The sequence below is a fragment of the Ursus maritimus genome, unplaced genomic scaffold, assembly GCF_017311325.1.
Source record: "Ursus maritimus isolate PB19 unplaced genomic scaffold, ASM1731132v1 scaffold_1, whole genome shotgun sequence".
Lineage (NCBI taxonomy): Eukaryota > Metazoa > Chordata > Mammalia > Carnivora > Ursidae > Ursus > Ursus maritimus.
The window spans coordinates 1,237,849-1,254,815 of record NW_024423343.1 but is presented as its reverse complement, the minus strand read 5'-3'; the positions used below and the strand labels follow the sequence as shown (position 1 = coordinate 1,254,815).

General features: G+C 63.8%; 1 protein-coding gene across 1 annotated transcript; it reads right to left on the bottom strand.

The window, feature by feature from the left end:
* Nucleotides 1-936: 936 nt before the first annotated feature.
* MAB21L4 (mab-21 like 4) lies at nt 937-15,969 on the bottom strand. Its single transcript, XM_040636316.1, has 9 exons — nt 15,929-15,969; nt 15,664-15,784; nt 14,224-14,332; nt 13,217-13,502; nt 8,347-8,879; nt 5,494-5,719; nt 3,671-3,824; nt 2,298-2,654; nt 937-1,416 (listed from the first exon to the last, which is right to left on the bottom strand). The coding sequence occupies exons 1-9, from the start codon at nt 15,967-15,969 to the stop codon at nt 1,324-1,326; spliced, it is 1,920 nt and encodes a 639-aa protein (XP_040492250.1). The 3' UTR covers nt 937-1,323.
* Between the last annotated feature and the right edge of the window lie 998 nt (nt 15,970-16,967).

The window sequence follows — 16,967 nt, the reverse complement described above, 5'->3', positions numbered from 1 at the left end:
AAGTTCTGTTATTGCCCCTGGGATACACTGTGTTTTGCTAGACTATTTTGGCCATGAGAATAGACGTGCTTTTGAAGTCTTCCCCTTGGCCTTTCCCACCATTGAGGCTCTTACTCCTGCTGAGAACAGACATTCTGATACATACTCAGACACTGAGGAAATGGTCATAGGGTGGGTCTGGACACTTTGTACCCACGGTGAATCAGATTGGACCAAGGTTCTGTGTTCTGCAAGCCCCCACTCTAATGGCATTTTGTGTCAGCTCAGGCCCTGAATGCCACAGCCTTCAAAGGACCTGGCTTTTCCTCTCCTCCGTGTGTGGCTATTCTGGCCTAGGGCCGTAGGAAACTTTGAGGAGGTTGGGGAAGATGCTGCTACGCGCACTTGCCTTGGGGTTGCAGGCCCCTCCCGGGAGCCAGTGTGTGCGCTGCAGGTCAGAAGCTGAGGCATGAACGTCACCGACAGGCAAAGAGGGTGGAGTGTAGAACATGTCTGCTAGGCCAGGCCACACGAAGGTCCCTGGGCCTCTCACCTGAGAGCTCAGTGGGAAGGGGCTGCGGGCCGGCCGTCACAGGCTGCTGAGAGAATGTGGAGCGGGGAAATGGAGCAGTGAGGACAGATGGAGGGGGTGGCGTCAGATGCCAGCAGACACCACCTTACACAGGAGAGGGGGCACCACCGTGACAGGACCGGCACCGGTTGGCAGAAGGCGCTGCAGGTGGTCCCCTCTGTCAGCTTCGGTTTCCTTCATGAGCTACAAGGTGGGGACACTTGGGGAAGGGGGTGGTCATTTGCGGGGAATGGAGAAAATGGACATGGTCTGTGTGCACACTAGCTTCTTTTACTTCTGTGTTTCCCGGGGAAATACTCTCCACGTAGACATACAGAAGGTGGTAGGTACCATCCCCACTGCGTATAACCAGTGTGTTGATTTATTCAAGATCAGATATATAGTATTTCATCACCACAGAGTAGCATGTGACACAGGTGGGGACAAGCTGTTGAGCTCCAGGTCTCATGCAGACGCTTGGTTTTGAGAGTCTGATGACATCACACAGAACGGATCGACACGCATCTTATGAAACGCAAGGCACCTTCATCCCAGGCCCTTGGGGGATCGGGCAGGTGCTCCTGGAGGCCCACTGCCCAGCATTCTCAGACTCCCATGAGGCCATCCCCGGACAGTCTGAGGTGGTCCCTGTGGACATCTCTACCACCCACCACCTGCCTCAAGATGAAGCCCATTCTCTTCTGGCCTGGGATCCTCTGTGGGGCCTTGTAGCCAGGCCGTGGGCGGTAAAGACTGAGTCGGGGGGAGGAGGCTCAGCATCCCTCGCTGTCCAGAGTCTCGGTCTTCCGGAAGATGTTCTGCATGGCTGAGATCCGATCCTTGTCCTGGATGTTGAAGACCTGGAACTGCAGATGGGGCTCAGAGGGGTCACGGAGCTGTCTGGGGGCCCATCACAGGGCCCTGGACACAGTGTGGGACAACACATGCTCCTTGACCACCAGCACTTCCTGCCTCTGGGTCTCTGCCTACACGGTCCTCCCCAAATGTGGACCCACCCAGAGCCCTCTCCTCCAGGGGCCCTTCTTCACTTGCAGGTGTCCTCCCCACATGGGCCGGACATAGAGGAGGCCCCACCAGGTGCTTAGGGAAGGCTGAGTATGCATCACCTCTCTTGCTTTCATACCCCAACCCCCATGTGCCCTGGAAGGAGACCGTGTTGGCTTTTCAGGTGAGGTGGGAGTTGACCCTGGGGGAAAGGAGCAGGAGTGGGATCTGTGGGAGCAGGGGAGGGAAGGGCTTAGCAGAGCTGGCAGAACCTTGGGGGCTCAAGGAGGGGCTACAGAGCAGCCAGGCAATCCCTGAACAGGCCACAGAATGCAGACTCCCAAGGACATGGCATGGGACTCCTGAGTCCAGGGATGCAGCAGGAAACTGTCCCTGTGAGGCCCAGGGACAGCCACACCCCTTCATGAGGAACGGGGTCCCAGGGTAGGCAGGTGGGGTTTGAGCCCTTGTCGTGTGTGCTTTGGGGGTGGTTCTGGCGGGTAACGGAGGCTGGCTCAGACCTGCTGCTCTGGCTTCCCAGGGCACTCGTGGGCTGGGGGCACCCGTGGCCTATCTGACCTCCAGATGTCCCACCTTCCCCTGACCTGCTCTTGCCGTCCAGAGGACCGACCTGCCCAGCCTTCCCTAAGCTCCTGACCCTGGGGGAGTCGGTCGGGGCTCCGTCGCCACCTGCGAGCCACCCTGGGCCTAACTGAGACCCCCCTCAGCCTGCCATGCCCACCTTGTCCAGCAGGACGTCGAAGTAGGCGGTGGCCCAGTAGGCCGGGTTGCTGGCGGGCAGCTGCAGGAGTGCCTTGACCCCATTGCCGATGCGCGGCGGGGGGCTGCGGCCCAGGTGGGTGACGTGGATACGCAGGGACGGCTCCGGCTGGCTGGCAAAGCGCTCCACACGCTGGTACAGGGCGTTGAGGTCCAGGCCAGCGCCCTTCAGCAGGTTCCACTCGGGGTAGAGGAAGTGTGGCAGGTTCCTGGTGGCCAGACAGCAGAGCAGCACCACCAGCAGCCGGTACACGGCGCCCTGCAGATCCGCCCAGTCCTCCGGCCCCGGGAAGAGCACTGCGGCCCACAGCAGCACTGTCTGCGGCAGGACGGTGGGGTCAGGCCCCCGGCCCAGCCCAGTGCGGCCCGCCCCACCCGGCTTCCGCCACCCTCACGCCTGGCCCCTGCAGCCCATCACCCTGCTCAAAGCCATCCTCCTTGGAAGACCCCTGTCCTACCAGCACCCCTCCCCTACACTCCATGCCCCCCCTGGACGTCCCAGCTTGAGTCTCAGCTCCTCCCCACCTGCTGCCTCCATCCTGGCACCTCCCTGACTCCCCGAGGCACTGCCACTGAGTCCGGACCAGAGGGACCCTGCCCCCACCCAGCCTCCCATCCCAGAACCCCTCTCAGGAGATTCTGAGGTTTCTATGCCTCCTCTGGCCCTTTGCCTCATGCCCCACTCCCCTCCCATGATCTCCTACCGTGTGCACTGCAGCCTCACCCAAAGAGCCCTACCCGGGGCCATTGTCCTGGCCCGGCCCTAGTGTGTGGAAAAGCCATAAGAATGGAGTTTCCTGGCTGCTCCCTGTTCCTGAGCCCCCCAGCCAGGGGCCACTCCCCTGCCACACAGCCGCCTCGCTGTGCCCTCACTAACCCTCCTCCTACCAGCCACCATCATCCCTTGCTCACGGTGGGGCCCAGGAGCCACCGTGTGCCAGACCCCAAGGGCCCCCCCCTGAAGTTGGGAACCCCTCAGGGGTGGGATGGAGGCCTTCCAGGGGTGGGGAGGGAGTCAGAGGCATGCTACCATGTCAGGTCAGCCCCCTCAACCCCCAGCTCCGGCATGGAGCGGCACTCCACGGCCCCCTCAGCACCGCTTACTGCGGGCAGAGACCCCGTTTGCTCTCCCCTTGCCCCTGGCCCCTGCCCTCCCCTGCTCTTCTCAGCAACTGACGGTCACACCAGCCAAGAAGGACACGGAGCCAGCCATGTCCCAGCAGCCCGGTGAGCAGCCAAGAGCTGCAGGACGGGGCTGCCTCCCCTCAGAGGGGCCCCGGCCAGTAACCCTCAAGCCGCCGGGGACCAGGGCGCCCGAGAGCCCCCCGTGCGCACCTTTAGGTGGCGGAAGGTCAGGCCGGGGCTCTGGCCGCCATCGCGCCAGCTCTCGCGGTTGACCCGGTCCAGGATGGAGAGGCTGTCCAGGCGGTGGCCCGGGAAGGAGCCCAGGGCGCTGAGCAGCCTGGTGAGCAGGTAGTCAGTGGAGACCCTGGGAGCCGGGACAGGCATGCCACAGTCGGTCGGCATCGCGGTCTCGGCCAGCCGTCCAGGGGCAGCCGGCACCCACAGCTTAGCCCCAGAAAGGAAAGCGCCAGCTTCTGTGGCCTCCCCGGGAGCCCCACAGCGTGGTCCGGGCCACAACAGGGGCCGGCCGGTTGCACCCAGCACCCCCTCCCCATGCTTCCCAGGTCTGCCCTCGTTGGGCAGTTAAATGCGAAGGGTCAGTTTTCACAGAGACACGCAGGCCCCAGAACAGGAGGTGTGTAGGGAGCCTCCAGGCCGTGTTGGCCCTTTTGTGTGGACAGGAAGGTGCACTCTGACCTGCCCAGGGTGGACCAGCAGTCCTGGTCCTCAGGCTGACATGTACACTCCGTCCCCGATGCGGGAAGTCCAGCCTGCCTCGGGCAGCCACATAAGAGCTCGGGGCACTGCTCGGGCACTGCACACCCGCGGTGCTCACCGTGTGCTGAGCCACCGAAGGGGTGGGAGCCTGAGGCCAGTGCCCCATGGGCCCCCCTTTCTGTGGAGTCTCAGTACCGACGGCCATCCACCTGCACACCCAGAGTCTGGATGGAGGGGCGCGGGAAGGACCCTTCCCTGTTGACCTCACACACGACCGCTCAGTCCGGCCTCCCCTTCCTTCTCACAAGCCCGGGCGAAGCCCTGCTTGGGCTGTGGGGCTCACAGGCGCTTAGCAGAGCCTTTTCTTGGGGGCAGAAAACCACGGAGGGCGTAACTGTCTGGATGAATGTCAACCACTTCCAAGAATTACCTATAAGAACGACCCCCCTACTTCAACCCAGTGCCCCGTTCCCAGAAGCACCACCCTGGGTGTGGGAGCTGGCAGGACGGGTCACCCCAGTCAGATCACAGCGACCCTGCCTGCACGGTGCTGTTGAGGCCATGTCGGATCCGGAGGGGGCTCAGTCCCTGCCCTTGGTTTGGGGTCTCAAGGGCAGCTCAGCCTCTGCCCCATGCCCCCTACTCTCTCTTTTCGTCTCATAGACACCAACTCAGGTTCTTCCTTTCCCTGCAGGTGTGAGTGAGGAAGGGGCCTCAGCCCCTCCCCGAGGGGATGGAGACTGGGGGACCACAGTGGGCTGCTGGGGCTCCGGGGACAGGTGGGGGAGGGGGGCCCGCAGCTAACCCCCACAGGTGGGGGGCACACCATATCCTGTCTGGGAAGCAGCTAGCAAATTCCTTTGGTCACCCTCACTGTGTAGGGACCCCTCCCGACTGCTCCAGGAACCTGTATGACCTGGACAAGTCAGCGTCCTCTTTGCTGCTTTCCCACCTGAAACAAAGGTGTCGGGCTGGTCATGAGGGTCCTGTCAGGGGCGGCCTCCTGCATTTCTCACTTTCTCCTCATCTCCCCTCACAGCCTGCTCCAGCCCACTCCTCACATGGGGGGGGGCACCGCTCTCCCTCCCCAAGCTCCAAGGGAGGGTGAGGCCAGCAGTGGGAAGGGAGCATTCTGGCCAGATCCCACATCCCACCCCCCCCCCCAGAGATCCCAGTGACATCTCTGGTACGGATGCCTGCGGGGGGAGGGCGCATGCCCACAGACCTTCCTGCTCAGAGTTTGGGGAACAGTGGGGCGGCAGCCCCCTTCCTGCCATCTCCCCAGGACCCCTCAGACCCCAGGAGGTGTGTCCTACCTCCAGTGCTGGTCACCGGCCGGTACCAGGGCCACCTCCTGATTGATGACCCTTTTCAGGCTGCCTTCAGGGAACCCATGCGTCAGCTGGGCCCCCTCCAGGGCGGGCACCCTGTGCCGTCTCCGTACCACAGGCACGACATTGAAGCGGACGGTTCTCCAGCCACTGGACACCAGCAGGGACAGATGGAGCTCCTCCTCCCTCAGGCTGTCCACGTTCAGAGAACCTGCAATGACCGTGCCCTGAAATCCCCATCTCAGGCCGCCCCTCACGCCTCTTGGAAGGGGCTGGTGAAGTGAAGGTCAGGCTCCGGAAGGCCCAGGAGTAACACACGTGGCCCTGAAGGCCTGGTGTCGGACGAGCATGCTTCGTGCCCAGCACCCAGGAGCGCCTGGATCCGAAGGCTGACAGTGAGTGAGCCTGCCCTCTTGGTTCCCCTCCACATGCTGGGTCCCCAGGACCACATGCCAGATGGCACAGTGGAGTAAAGATGCTTCCGGCTCCCCTCACCACTCAGACGCAGCCCAGTGCCCTCTTCCGTAACCAGAGCCCCCAGACCACCCAGGAGGGGACATTCCAAGGGTGATGGGGCTGGGAGCTGGGTGGTAAGGGCACTCTGCATGACCTGGAGCACTCTGGCCTTCTGCTTCGGTTGTCCCTTCCCCCAAAAACATAGTAATACCACAGAGACAGGAAGGGGACTGAACGGTGTGGGGGACACTCACATCACTGGCCCTGACCAACACCAGCCAACACTGCAGTCAGAGCAGTCATCCCGTCCCTCCCCCAGCACTGCCCAGCGAGGGTGCTGCCCCGTGGGGGTGCTGGGCAGAGGTCAGGGACCAACTGTCTGGGAGCCCTTTGGGAAGGGCGTCCCCAGCAGGTGCCCTGGAGAAAGGTCTCCACAGGGACTGAGCAGGGGAGCTGCATTTCCCTACTGTCCCACCGCACACACGGCCCACCCTGGCCCATCCACAGCACTGGGGGCCCTGTAGGAAGGAGCCTGGCCCTCCATTATGCACACCCAGCCCCCCAATCTCCTATAGGGTAGTTCTTGGCCCGCTTCTTGGGACCTAGCCCAGAGCAGGTCCTGGTCCCATCCCCCCGTGAGCCTCAGTTTCCCCATCAGTTAAAGGAATAAAGGGGTTCAGTGATCCCTGGCCCCTCCCAATTCAGGGTTTGAGCTACTGTTGGTGGCTTCATTTCCTTATCTACCATTGGTCACACATTCTGCCCACGGAGGAGTCTTGGAAGGCAGCCAGCCACACCCACAGCCTGTCACAACCACTCCCCGCTTGAGCCCCCAGCCTGGTCTCACCGGTTTGTCCCCAGGTGGGAGCAGCCTGAACCTTGTCACCTGGAGCTGCGGTGCTTCCCTTTTAAGGTATGTGTCAGAAAGCAACGCCTGGAATTTCCCTGCATGCCCAACTCAGGCGGCCCCCTGGGTGCGGCTCCCAGCCTCCTCGAGCTTTCTCAGCCAGGAACTGGGGACCTAGGGACAGTGAAGAGGGGCAGCTCAGAGTGCGCCCTAATGGCCTGGGGCTGGGCACACCCTGGCAGGTGGGTCTGTCTCCCAGGAGGAGCGCAGGGCCTGCAAGGCACAGGGATAGGTGGAAATGGCCACGTTAGGTCACAGAGGCAGACAGAGACAGAGTCACAATTGCAGTAATTGAGAGGTTTGGAAGATGAGCAGAGAAGATGTGGAAGGGGCTGGGAACTGGGTGTGCTTAATGATAGGCTCTGGCTGCCCCACGAAGTTGCCCACCGGCTCCAGGTCACCAGGCAGGTCTGGGAAGGAGTCAGAGCTGGAAGTTGTCCCCTCTTGGTGTTGGAAGTCCATCCAGGAGCCACTCTGAGCAGCCAGGTGCAGGTCACTGTCCCTGAGATGGGCTGACCTTCCCCATGCTCTGGCATCACGCAGACATGAGGACCAGCTGCCACTGTGGGCCTGTCCCTCCTAAGGGAGGCAGGACATTCTGTTTTGATCCCCAGTTCCCCGCCAGGACAACCCTATGTCTTTGCTCTGGTCCCCAGGAGGACATCCTGCTGTCCTGGGCCCCGCACGGGCAGCGCCTCTTTCCAGTGCTCTCACGGTCCAGGCAGCCCCCCCTGGAGAGAAGCCCACCATTTGTGGTCTAGTCAGGAGCCCTGCCCCCGCCAGGGGCTCACCAGCCCGGGTCAAACCACGAGGGCACCTGGAGGAGACACTGAGGCCAGACTCCAGCACAGAGCCTGCTCAGGGCCCAGAGTACCAACCGGACCGTACGCTGAAACAAAACTGTGCACATATGCACACCCATGCACACACGCTGTCATGTGCACACACGTGCACACACGCGTCCATGATCCTGTACACACACACGCACACATACACAGTCTTCCCACTCAGTGCGGCATGACCACGTGCTGCACGCAGGGACGTCTGTAGGGACAGTCGTGCTGACTGGAACTGGTAACAGAACCACCTGCCCGGACCTGTGGCCAGGACCTGCATCTAGCAGGTCAGCGGGGAAACAGCGCCCGGGCAGGCGTCCTTTCTAGCCGTTCTACAAGTAACAGCCAGGACACTGTGACCACCAAAGCCGTCAGGTGACATGGAAACACATGACCTGTCTTCTTAGAAGTGTTTGGAGCTAGAAAGGACCTCAGAGCAGCACCCCCAACTCGTGTGCCCTGACACACACACATGCATGTGCACGCACACACGCGCACATGCTGCCATCACATGTGTGCCCTGACACACACACACTGAGAGACCGCGGTCTGTGCGCACACACACGCACACACGTGCACACATGCACACGCACACGTGTGCTGCTGTCACGCATGCGCCCACAGTCGCTCGGCGGCTACCTGGCGTGATGAGGCTCTGGTGCTTGCAGTGCACGATGGCCGCCACCAGAAGGTCCTTGAGGACACGCAGGACCTTGCTGGGCACAATGTGGCTGCAGCACTTGGCGCTACCCTCCAAGGAGACACTGGAGACGTCCTCGGCCATCCACCGCTCCAGGCCGGCCCCTTCCCTGGAGACGCCCAGGCGGCAGGATGGGGGGCCATCCCCCGCCTCGGCGGCCCCCGCCTCTTCAACCACGAGGGCCTCGGCGTCCACCCACAGGGGCACCTCCATGTCCACAGGGTCCTCCGAGGAGCGCAGGGCGAACTGGAAGGCCTCCAGGTGGCGGGAGTAGTCCACAAGGAAGCGGGGGTCCAGCTCCTGCACGCGCTCCAGCACCGTGAGCAGCACGTTCTCGGCACGCTGGTAGTCCTGCGCCCGGGATGCCCCCCGCGAGCGGATGGCCTGCAGGTAGTGGTCCCACAGAGGCACGCGCACAGCCATGGCTGGGGCCGGGACACACGGGCAGCACGGGAGCGCGGGCCGAGGCTGGCTGCGTGCAGGGGGATCACCCGCCCAGGTGAGGAGCCCGTCCTCAAGTGGCGCCCTGGCTCCCCACAGAGCAGAATTCCAGAACGCGCCACAGGGTTAAATAGCCGAGCCTCCCCCGGCCTCTGAAGTGGGGGTGAGTCAGTCACCGACAATTAGGAATGTCACCCTTGAGCAGGGGCGGGCCTGGTCACCACACAGCCTCAGCTCCTCCCTTCTGTCACACTGACTCCGCCTCTCAGGACAAGGCACACTCAGGCTCAGGACAGCCCTGGAGAAACACCACAGTCAGAGGGCTGCCGCTCCCAGGGCCTGGCCACCTCGCCCTGTGCTGTCCCGGTGCCCCCCATCCCCCATCCCCGTACAGCGGCCACAGGGGCTCTGTGACATGAGGGCCTCCCTGCCAGGTTGGGGGAGGTACACGTGGCAGGCCCATTGCTCAGATGACAAAGGCGAGGCTGGGTGCTGGCCTCCCCCGACCCTCTGTGTGGAAGCCCCGCCACTGCTGTCTCTGAGGAGCCTGGAGGGCAGGGCGGGGCAGGGGGGTGCTCCCACAGCAACCTCAACATTCCCCTCGGGCTCCTGTGCCCGGCCGAGGGCGGGGAGCCTCCAACTGGGGGTCGTCTGCAGCCCAGATGTGAATCCTCCCTCCTCTCCCTTCAGTGCTGCACTTCCAACCTGCAACCCCAGGCCCTCGCGAGGCCTGCCCCCCTCCCTGTGGGTCCTTCAGCCCCAGGGGAGCCGGCACCCACCTGGGTCTGCAGCTGGAGCCAGCCTGGTTCTAGGGGAAGTCTCCCCGGCTCCTCCTCGCGGGGTGGAAAGCCTCGCCCTGCCAGCCCCCTCCAGCGCTGCGCTGGGAACCCTGCCCGGCCCAGCCTGTCTCCCTGCTCAGGCGGGCAAGTCCCGACCAGCCAGGGGGGAGCCGCCCCCGCTGACCCTTGGCCCTGCTGGGCCGGCCTTGTATGCTGGGTGCCCTGCTGGAGTGTCTGCAAACAGTGAGCTTGGAGATAGCCCCTAATAAGGTGTCCAGGAGACGCTTCCCTGCGGCCCTCAGGGGGAGCCCTCGCCTCCACCCACACTGGGGCCTCAGACACCCAGAGCTGCGGGCAGAACCTAGATCCAAGGCGCTCACTTCCTGGTGCATGGAAGCCCCAGGGACTGGGTCTGTCCACGCCTCCCAGGACGGGGAGCTCACCACCTCACAGCACAGCCCATAGCACCATCAGACAAGAGACTGGTTTCCCTCCTCAGACCTGGCCCGGTCCTGTCCTCTGGGGTTGCCCAGAGCACATCTGTCCCTCTCCCAGGGCAGCCGCTCAGCATCAAGGACCCTGATGCCCTTGGCCTGCCTCCCACTCCGCCCACATCATGTTCTGGTCCCCCACACACTCTGCATGGCCCTTCCGTCTTCATGGGACTCTGACCTAGAGGGTGGGCCTGTCTGTGCCTTGGTGCCACCATCTGTGACCTGGCCGTGTCACGTTCCTCCAGCTTCCTTGGACCTCAGGGCAATCCTGAATTCGCCCAGGAGAGCGGGCAGCCCCGCCTCTCAAAGTGCCCACTCTGGGCCCAGGGAAGCAGGGACCTCCCCTGCTGAGGGGCAGCCCCCATGTTGTGCACCCCACCCCTTATTGTCTGGAGAGCTCTCCCCCTTGGCTCTGGCAGCCCCCTGCTCTGGGACAGTGACACCAAAGTGCCCAAGGCCAGTCTCCCTCTTTCCCCTCCTCTGCTGGTCAGCTCACCCTCACTGGCTCCACCACTGCTCTCTGCTGACACGCGTCCCGTGTCCCTTCCTCCTCAGGGCCCCAAGCCCTAGGCCCCACGGCAGCTCTGTGTCTGCCCTTGGACTTGCCACAGGTCCCTCGCACCCGGTCTCCTGCAGGGGCAGGGCCGGGACAGAAGACGCAGGTGCCACCCTGGCTCGCTGGGCAGTGTCTGACCACAGAGGAGCCACGGAGTTCAGTGGCCTGCAGGTCACAGCACCCAGGACCACCACCCTGCAGGCCCGGGGGTGGGGCGGTGAGGGACCGGGAGGGCCTCCGGCGTCAGCATGGTGGGCAGCAGTGAAGGAGCTGCTGGTTGGCGGACGTGCCAACCGCCAACGCCTGTGTGTACGGCTTCCATGTCCCAAGAGAGCTGAGGGCAAGTGCGCAGCTCCTGCGCTTCTGGAGTTCCCGGATGTGCTGGAAGAGAGGGACCTGCACACAGCCCACCAAGTGGACCGTGGGGTCCAGCGGCAGACTCCGCGCTGCCTTGGCGTCACGGGATCGTCTGGCGGGACGGTACTGGGTGGGCGCCACTCGAAGCCGCGGGTGAGCCTCCTGTGGCTGCTGTGACAGAACGCCAGGCTCAGGGGACTTAGAGCAACACAAGCCTATTCTCTGCTGGTTCTGGGGCCGGAAGTCTCAGATCAGCGTGTGGCAGGGCCCTGCTCCCCGCAGCACCTCCGGCGAGGATCCTTCCTGCCTCCTCCAGGCCCGTCGGTGCCTGCGTCCCCCGGGTGGCCCCCAGGCGTGTCTGTGTCACATCCTCCACCTCTGTCTTGCAAGGACCCCTGGAGGACAGGCTTCCATGCACAGCCCCGGCCGACCTCACTCACAGTCCTCCGCTCCGGCTCACCTGGGGCCCGCTCTCTACCTTGTAACAGTCACAGCTTCCAGGGCCCAGGAAGTGGCTACGCTTCACACCCAGCGGGACGGCCTGTCAGAGCCTCTTCCAGGACGCTGCCACGTGGCTCCTGTGCTCACCAGCCCCGTCGGAGAGCGTGGGGCTGCGGCTCAGATGCCCAGCCCTCCTGTCTGGGCCGCGCTGGCAGCTCTGGGCCGGCCTCCAGACGCTAAAGCAGACGCTCCTGAGTGGCCAGGCGCGATGCCCTGAAAAGGGTCAGCGAGGTCTGAACCAGCCACTGATGCCTGCGGCGACCCCTCCCTCTGGGCCCGGTGGCAGGCCCTTCTCTCCAGGACCTCATGGCCTCACTCAGCCCGCGTGCTCAGAGCACCTGCCGAAGCCCTCGCGCTCAGGGGTACACACACCACGGTCGGACCTCAAGAGAAGACATCCAGGAGCTGCTCTGCTGAGACTCTGGGCAAGCCACTGGCCGGTCTGGCCTCAAAGCCCTCGGCAGAGAAATGAGGAAGCGGCACAAGATGGGCTCCCAAGACACGTCCACGCCCTGATAGTGGCCGACAGCCTCTTGGCCACCAGCTGCCCAGAAACCAGCAACGCTTTCCGCACGATGCCCCTCGTGGGCCAGCAAGTTCCCGTGTGGCGTCGCTGAAGGGGCTGCTGAGATGAGTGGTCTGGGTGTGCCCAGCACCAGAGGGTCCCTCCCACACGTGGCTTCTGTGGGCTTTAGGCCGGAACAGCAATGCTTGCCGAGCTGGACAAACCTGGTCCTGTCTCCCGGGGGCCCTGCAGTCCCATCGTCATGGGGTCCTGGTCACCATGGGCAGCCCTGTCACGGCCTGAGCCTGGTCTGTGGCCCGACAACATCCAGGACACGCAGTCAAGGTGGGCAGGATCCGATACGTGTGTCTGACTGGCCTGGACGTGGCTGGGGGCGCTCATTTGTTGCTTCTGTGGAATAGTCAAGCCTAACAGGCCCCGTATGTGTGTCTGCCACGCCTGATCCTCCTTCTCCTTGCTCGCCCCAGGAAAGGTGGCAGCAGCAGCAGCGAAATGAGGTGCCGCCTGTGCTCCCAGTCCCGGGCTCTTCCCTGGAGCCCCGCTTCCCTCCCAGCTGCCTCCAGCCTGCGATCAGGGCTGTGGGCCTCGGCCTCCTCACCTGAGGGGTGGGTGGGGGATTTGAGGCAGAAGTCCTACAGGAAGCACAGAGGCTGGGAAGGAAGCTGGGGTGGGGTAGGGGGACAGGGTATAGCCTGGGTGGACCAGAGCAGCTGGGCGTGGGGAGAGCCATCGTGCTAGTGGGGTCGAGGCCTGGGCCCCAGGAAGGAGGCCTGTCCTCCAGCACTGGGGCTGCTGTGAAGTGGCCCCAGGGTGTGGACCCCGCAGCTGAGCTGGGCCCTCTGTGGCCCGCCCACCACACGGCTCCGTCGGGCACCAGGGTCCGTGGTCACTCAGGAAGGCTGCCCCAGGGGACATGAGGCAGGAGCTGGCAAATTAAAAATCCCTGTGGAAGGGAGAAACAAGTTCCTCGCAGTCGACGCCAGCCCGGGTCACCGGGCCAGGCCTGAGCGGCTGTCTGACCGGCTGACCAGCGCAGCGAATGGAGCACTTGGTTGCTGGAAGTTTCCGGCCGGAGGGGCAAGGAGCAGACAGACAGAGCAGGAAGGAGGGCTCAGCGAAGGCCGGGCCCCACGAGCTTCAACACAGGACCCTCACCTGGCCGGGGGGCCAGCCGGGCAGGAGTGACAATCCCAAAGTGGTGGGGGGCTGGCAGAGAAGGGAGCCAGGCCCCGGGAGGAAGGGTCCCCAGCCCCTGATGTGACCACAGCCAGCACCCCCGTCCAGGCTTCCCTCAGAGATTTCCCGCTTGGTGTGGTCAGAGCGAGGAGACAGCTCCGGCCCTCGGCTTCCCCTGCTCCCCGCACGGCCGAGTGCCGGTGGTGCGTGGGCTTGTGCTGCCCCTCCGTTGCTGGTGCTTTCTTGAAGGCATCTTCCACCGGGTCTCCGGACACGAGAGGCACAGAGCACAGTAGTTAAATCACTGCCCCTTGTCCCCCAGGTCCCAGGGGCTGCCCTCCCGACCCCCCGCCCAGCACTGCCCAGGGGCGCCGCGGGTCTGCTTCCCCACAGGCAGCCTCTCCCAGCCTCCCCAGCACGGGCCTCCCTCCCCTGGTCTGGGGAGGACACGGAGGCTGTGCCACCTGCCCAGGAGCCTGTGGTGGGGGGCTTGCTGCCCGGCCAGCTGCCTCCCCTCGCAGAGACTGGCTCTGGCATTAAGGCCGTCACCCGCTCCCACCTGTGCCGTTCCATCCGCGGGAGGTGAGAGGGCAGCCCCAGGGGTGATAGAGGGTGCTGAGGAGGCGCTGGGCGGGAAGCAGGCAGACCTTCTTACGGAAGGTGCACGTGCGGCTCGTCCGTCTGCTGCAGCTGCTGTCCAGGTGTTTGTGGACGCTCAGGATCCCCAAGGAGAAGCAAGTACGTGGCCGCCCAGCACGGTCACCCGGAAGGTGGCCACCCCAGCCAGCGGCAGAGGCAACAGGGAGCAGACAGGTAAGCCGTGAAGCTTTCTAAGGCGAGAAGGAGGCTGGGTGTGGCCACAGCCCAAGATGGGGACTGGCAGGGGCTGCGGGGGGAGGGGGGGCCTCTGAGGTCTCAGATCCAACCACTCCATTGCATGACCTCCACCTCTGTCCCCTGGTTGGCCAGTGGCCTGGGGCACTCACCCCGCGGGCAGCAGTCCGCAGTTCTGGGTGGTGCCCGAGCCCGAGGGTCCAGAAGAGGCCTATATTTTAATATAGCCACAGAGTGCGAGGCCTGCTTCCTGTCCAGCACCTGCAAGGGACACACCCGACAGAGGCCACGAACCCGGGTCAGTTGAACCGTGGCTGCCGGCAAGAGCCACTCCTCTCCTGAGCAGTCGCACCCCACACCCCCAACGGACTGTCACCGAGGACAGCTGGCTCCTCGGGGGAGGCAGGTCCCCAGGGAAGAGTCACTGAAGAGCACAGACTGAGAGCCGGTCAGATCCTAGAGCCAGTTAGGGTGGGACGGAGGCCCTGAGGGCCTGGGACAGAGCAGGCCGTTCCTCTTTGCGGTTGCCCTGCATGTGACCTGTCTTCAGAGGACATGTCAGGGCCACGTGTCCCATCCACGGCAGGCCCAGCCGCACCCGCCCCTGTCCTGTCAGGGCAAGTACAGGAGACGTGATGAAGGGCAGAAGTGGTGTGGCCTTCACACCAGGAAGCCCGTACTTTCGTGCAAGTTTTGAGGTCCCTTCCCCTCTCGGGGAGGGTCTGAATCAGGTGTGGCAAATTCTGGTGCCCCTGGGACCGGTGGTGGACAGAAAGAGGGGAGGTCATTCTCTTGCCCTGGGTCAGGACCAGCCATGGTCTTCCCTGAGCCCTGCCCTGCCCATCCCACAGAGGGTAAGGACCTCTATCACACCCTCCATCCATTCCAGAACATTCCCCAAGGGCCATGCCCAGGCCCAGGGCTGCCCTGTCCTGAGGGCTTTCCTTCTTGTCCATTGATGGCCCAGGACCAGGAGCCACAAGCGTAGACACCAAGCAGTGAGGCCTTGGGGTCACGCACAGGGCCTGTGGAAGTCCCAAGGGGCTGGGCTTCTCCCTGGAGGAAAAGGTACAGGGGTGGGGGCGAAGGCTGGCCACGCTAGGCTTCTCTGCATGGCCTGAGGGCTTAAAGGGGAGAATAGGCCGAGGTGAACATGGGGGTGGGGGGGCGCGAGACATGGGCAGGATGTCCCACCCACGAACTCTCCTAGTTCCCTGAAAGTGACCAGAGATAATCACGCCAGCCCCCACAGCCCCCTCGCGCCCCACCGTGACACGAATGCCCCACATGAGTTCCCCAGGCAGGAACTCTCACCAGAGGCAGGCCACACCCTCTTGGCCCCCAGAGCCCACCTCGTTGGGGTCAGATGAGGCCCAGCCTCTGAGCAACAGGAAATGCTGCCCCCCTTTGCCTCCCTGAGGACACCTGCCGCACACCTCTCCCAAGCTCCTCGGGCTGTAGACAGCCTTGGGTGCTGGGCGGTGGGTCCCCTGGGCCCTGAATCTGGATCTCAGCTTCGTGCCTTCGGAAGCTGGAGTTCTTGCTAGTCCAGAGGGGCCTGGGGCAGGACTGGCTAGGCCCGCTCCACTGACCTGTCCAATGAGCCCCGTGCCAGCCCTGGATGCCCGGTGGGACCGTGTCCAGCCGGAGAGCCAGACCCGTCCCTGCATGGGCACTCGGGAGCTGTCCTCCTGGGGGGCGGCGGGCAGGGCCCTGAGGATGCCAGGACAGAGCACACGTGTTTCTCAGGGCAGCTCCCTTTGAGCACAGGTGACCCTGTCTAGACTCTCCACTTTGAGGAGACAGCCTGGCCCCTAGCAGTCCCTCAGCAGCACTCCCACTGAGCACCCCCCTCACCCCAGGTCCCCTCTGGCCTTGCCCTGGCAGGCTGCCTCCATCCTCCCGGGCTGCCTCAGAGGAGCCCAGGCTCTGGGAGTCTCGGGGACATCCCCAGAGTCCCCACACTGACCTCCTCTCATTCAAGGGGCAGTCATTCCCGGCTGCTGGGCCCAACTCCAGTGGCGGCCCCTGTTCAAGAAGGACTCTGCAGGGAGAGGTCAGCTTGGAATGAGGCATGTGGAGGAGACGCTCCAACTAGATGCCCGGTGCCAGATTCAGTCCAGAGGCCCCGGGAGGCCCAGGCTGAGAGGGACACAGGTCTATGCCTGTCCCTCACCTTGCCTTGCCCCTGGGCCTGGGTCCCACCACCCCAGTGGGTGAGCTCTGAGTGTCCCTCACGGTCCTTTACGTGGCTCTGGGAAGCTTTCAGTGACAGGAGTACGGCGAGTGTGGGACAAATCACCCATGGAGTAAATTACCCTGAGGGGGGCTCCAGAGGGAAGTGTCCAAGTGCAAGGTTAGGGTGACAGGCGTCTCCTTTGGTCCTTGGGCAGCTGGTTTCTCCTTCCCAGTGCTCAGTCTACCCATATGCTGGACGCCATCCCGCCACTGACCTCTAAGTTCTTTTCTAGATGTTAGAAAAGAAAGCCAGAGTGTATGATTCTCCCTCAGGGGGAAGCTGATGTGCGGCCCCCGGGCACACAGTCCTCCCAGGGAGAACGCCCCCTGGAAGGCTGGGAGCCCTTCCCCACAGGGTGCAGGGCGAGGGCTGGGGGACAGCCAACGGCACTCCTGGGTGTGGTCGCCCAGGTGGACAGCTTCACCCAGGGCGCTTCCAGGTCTCCAGGAAACCGCTTCCAGACAACAGCATTCCTTAGTCCGCATGGCAACAGGGCCTACACGCCTGTTTCCAGGGAAACTCAATCCTCAGCGTCACGGTTGCCACAGCAACGCCTCTGGGCTTAGTTGGCCGCTTGGTCGCCAACCCAGAGGGGGCAACTGGGAGCCCTGACGGGGGAGCCAGGTGCCGCGCAGGTGTGGGGCTGGTGCACTGAAG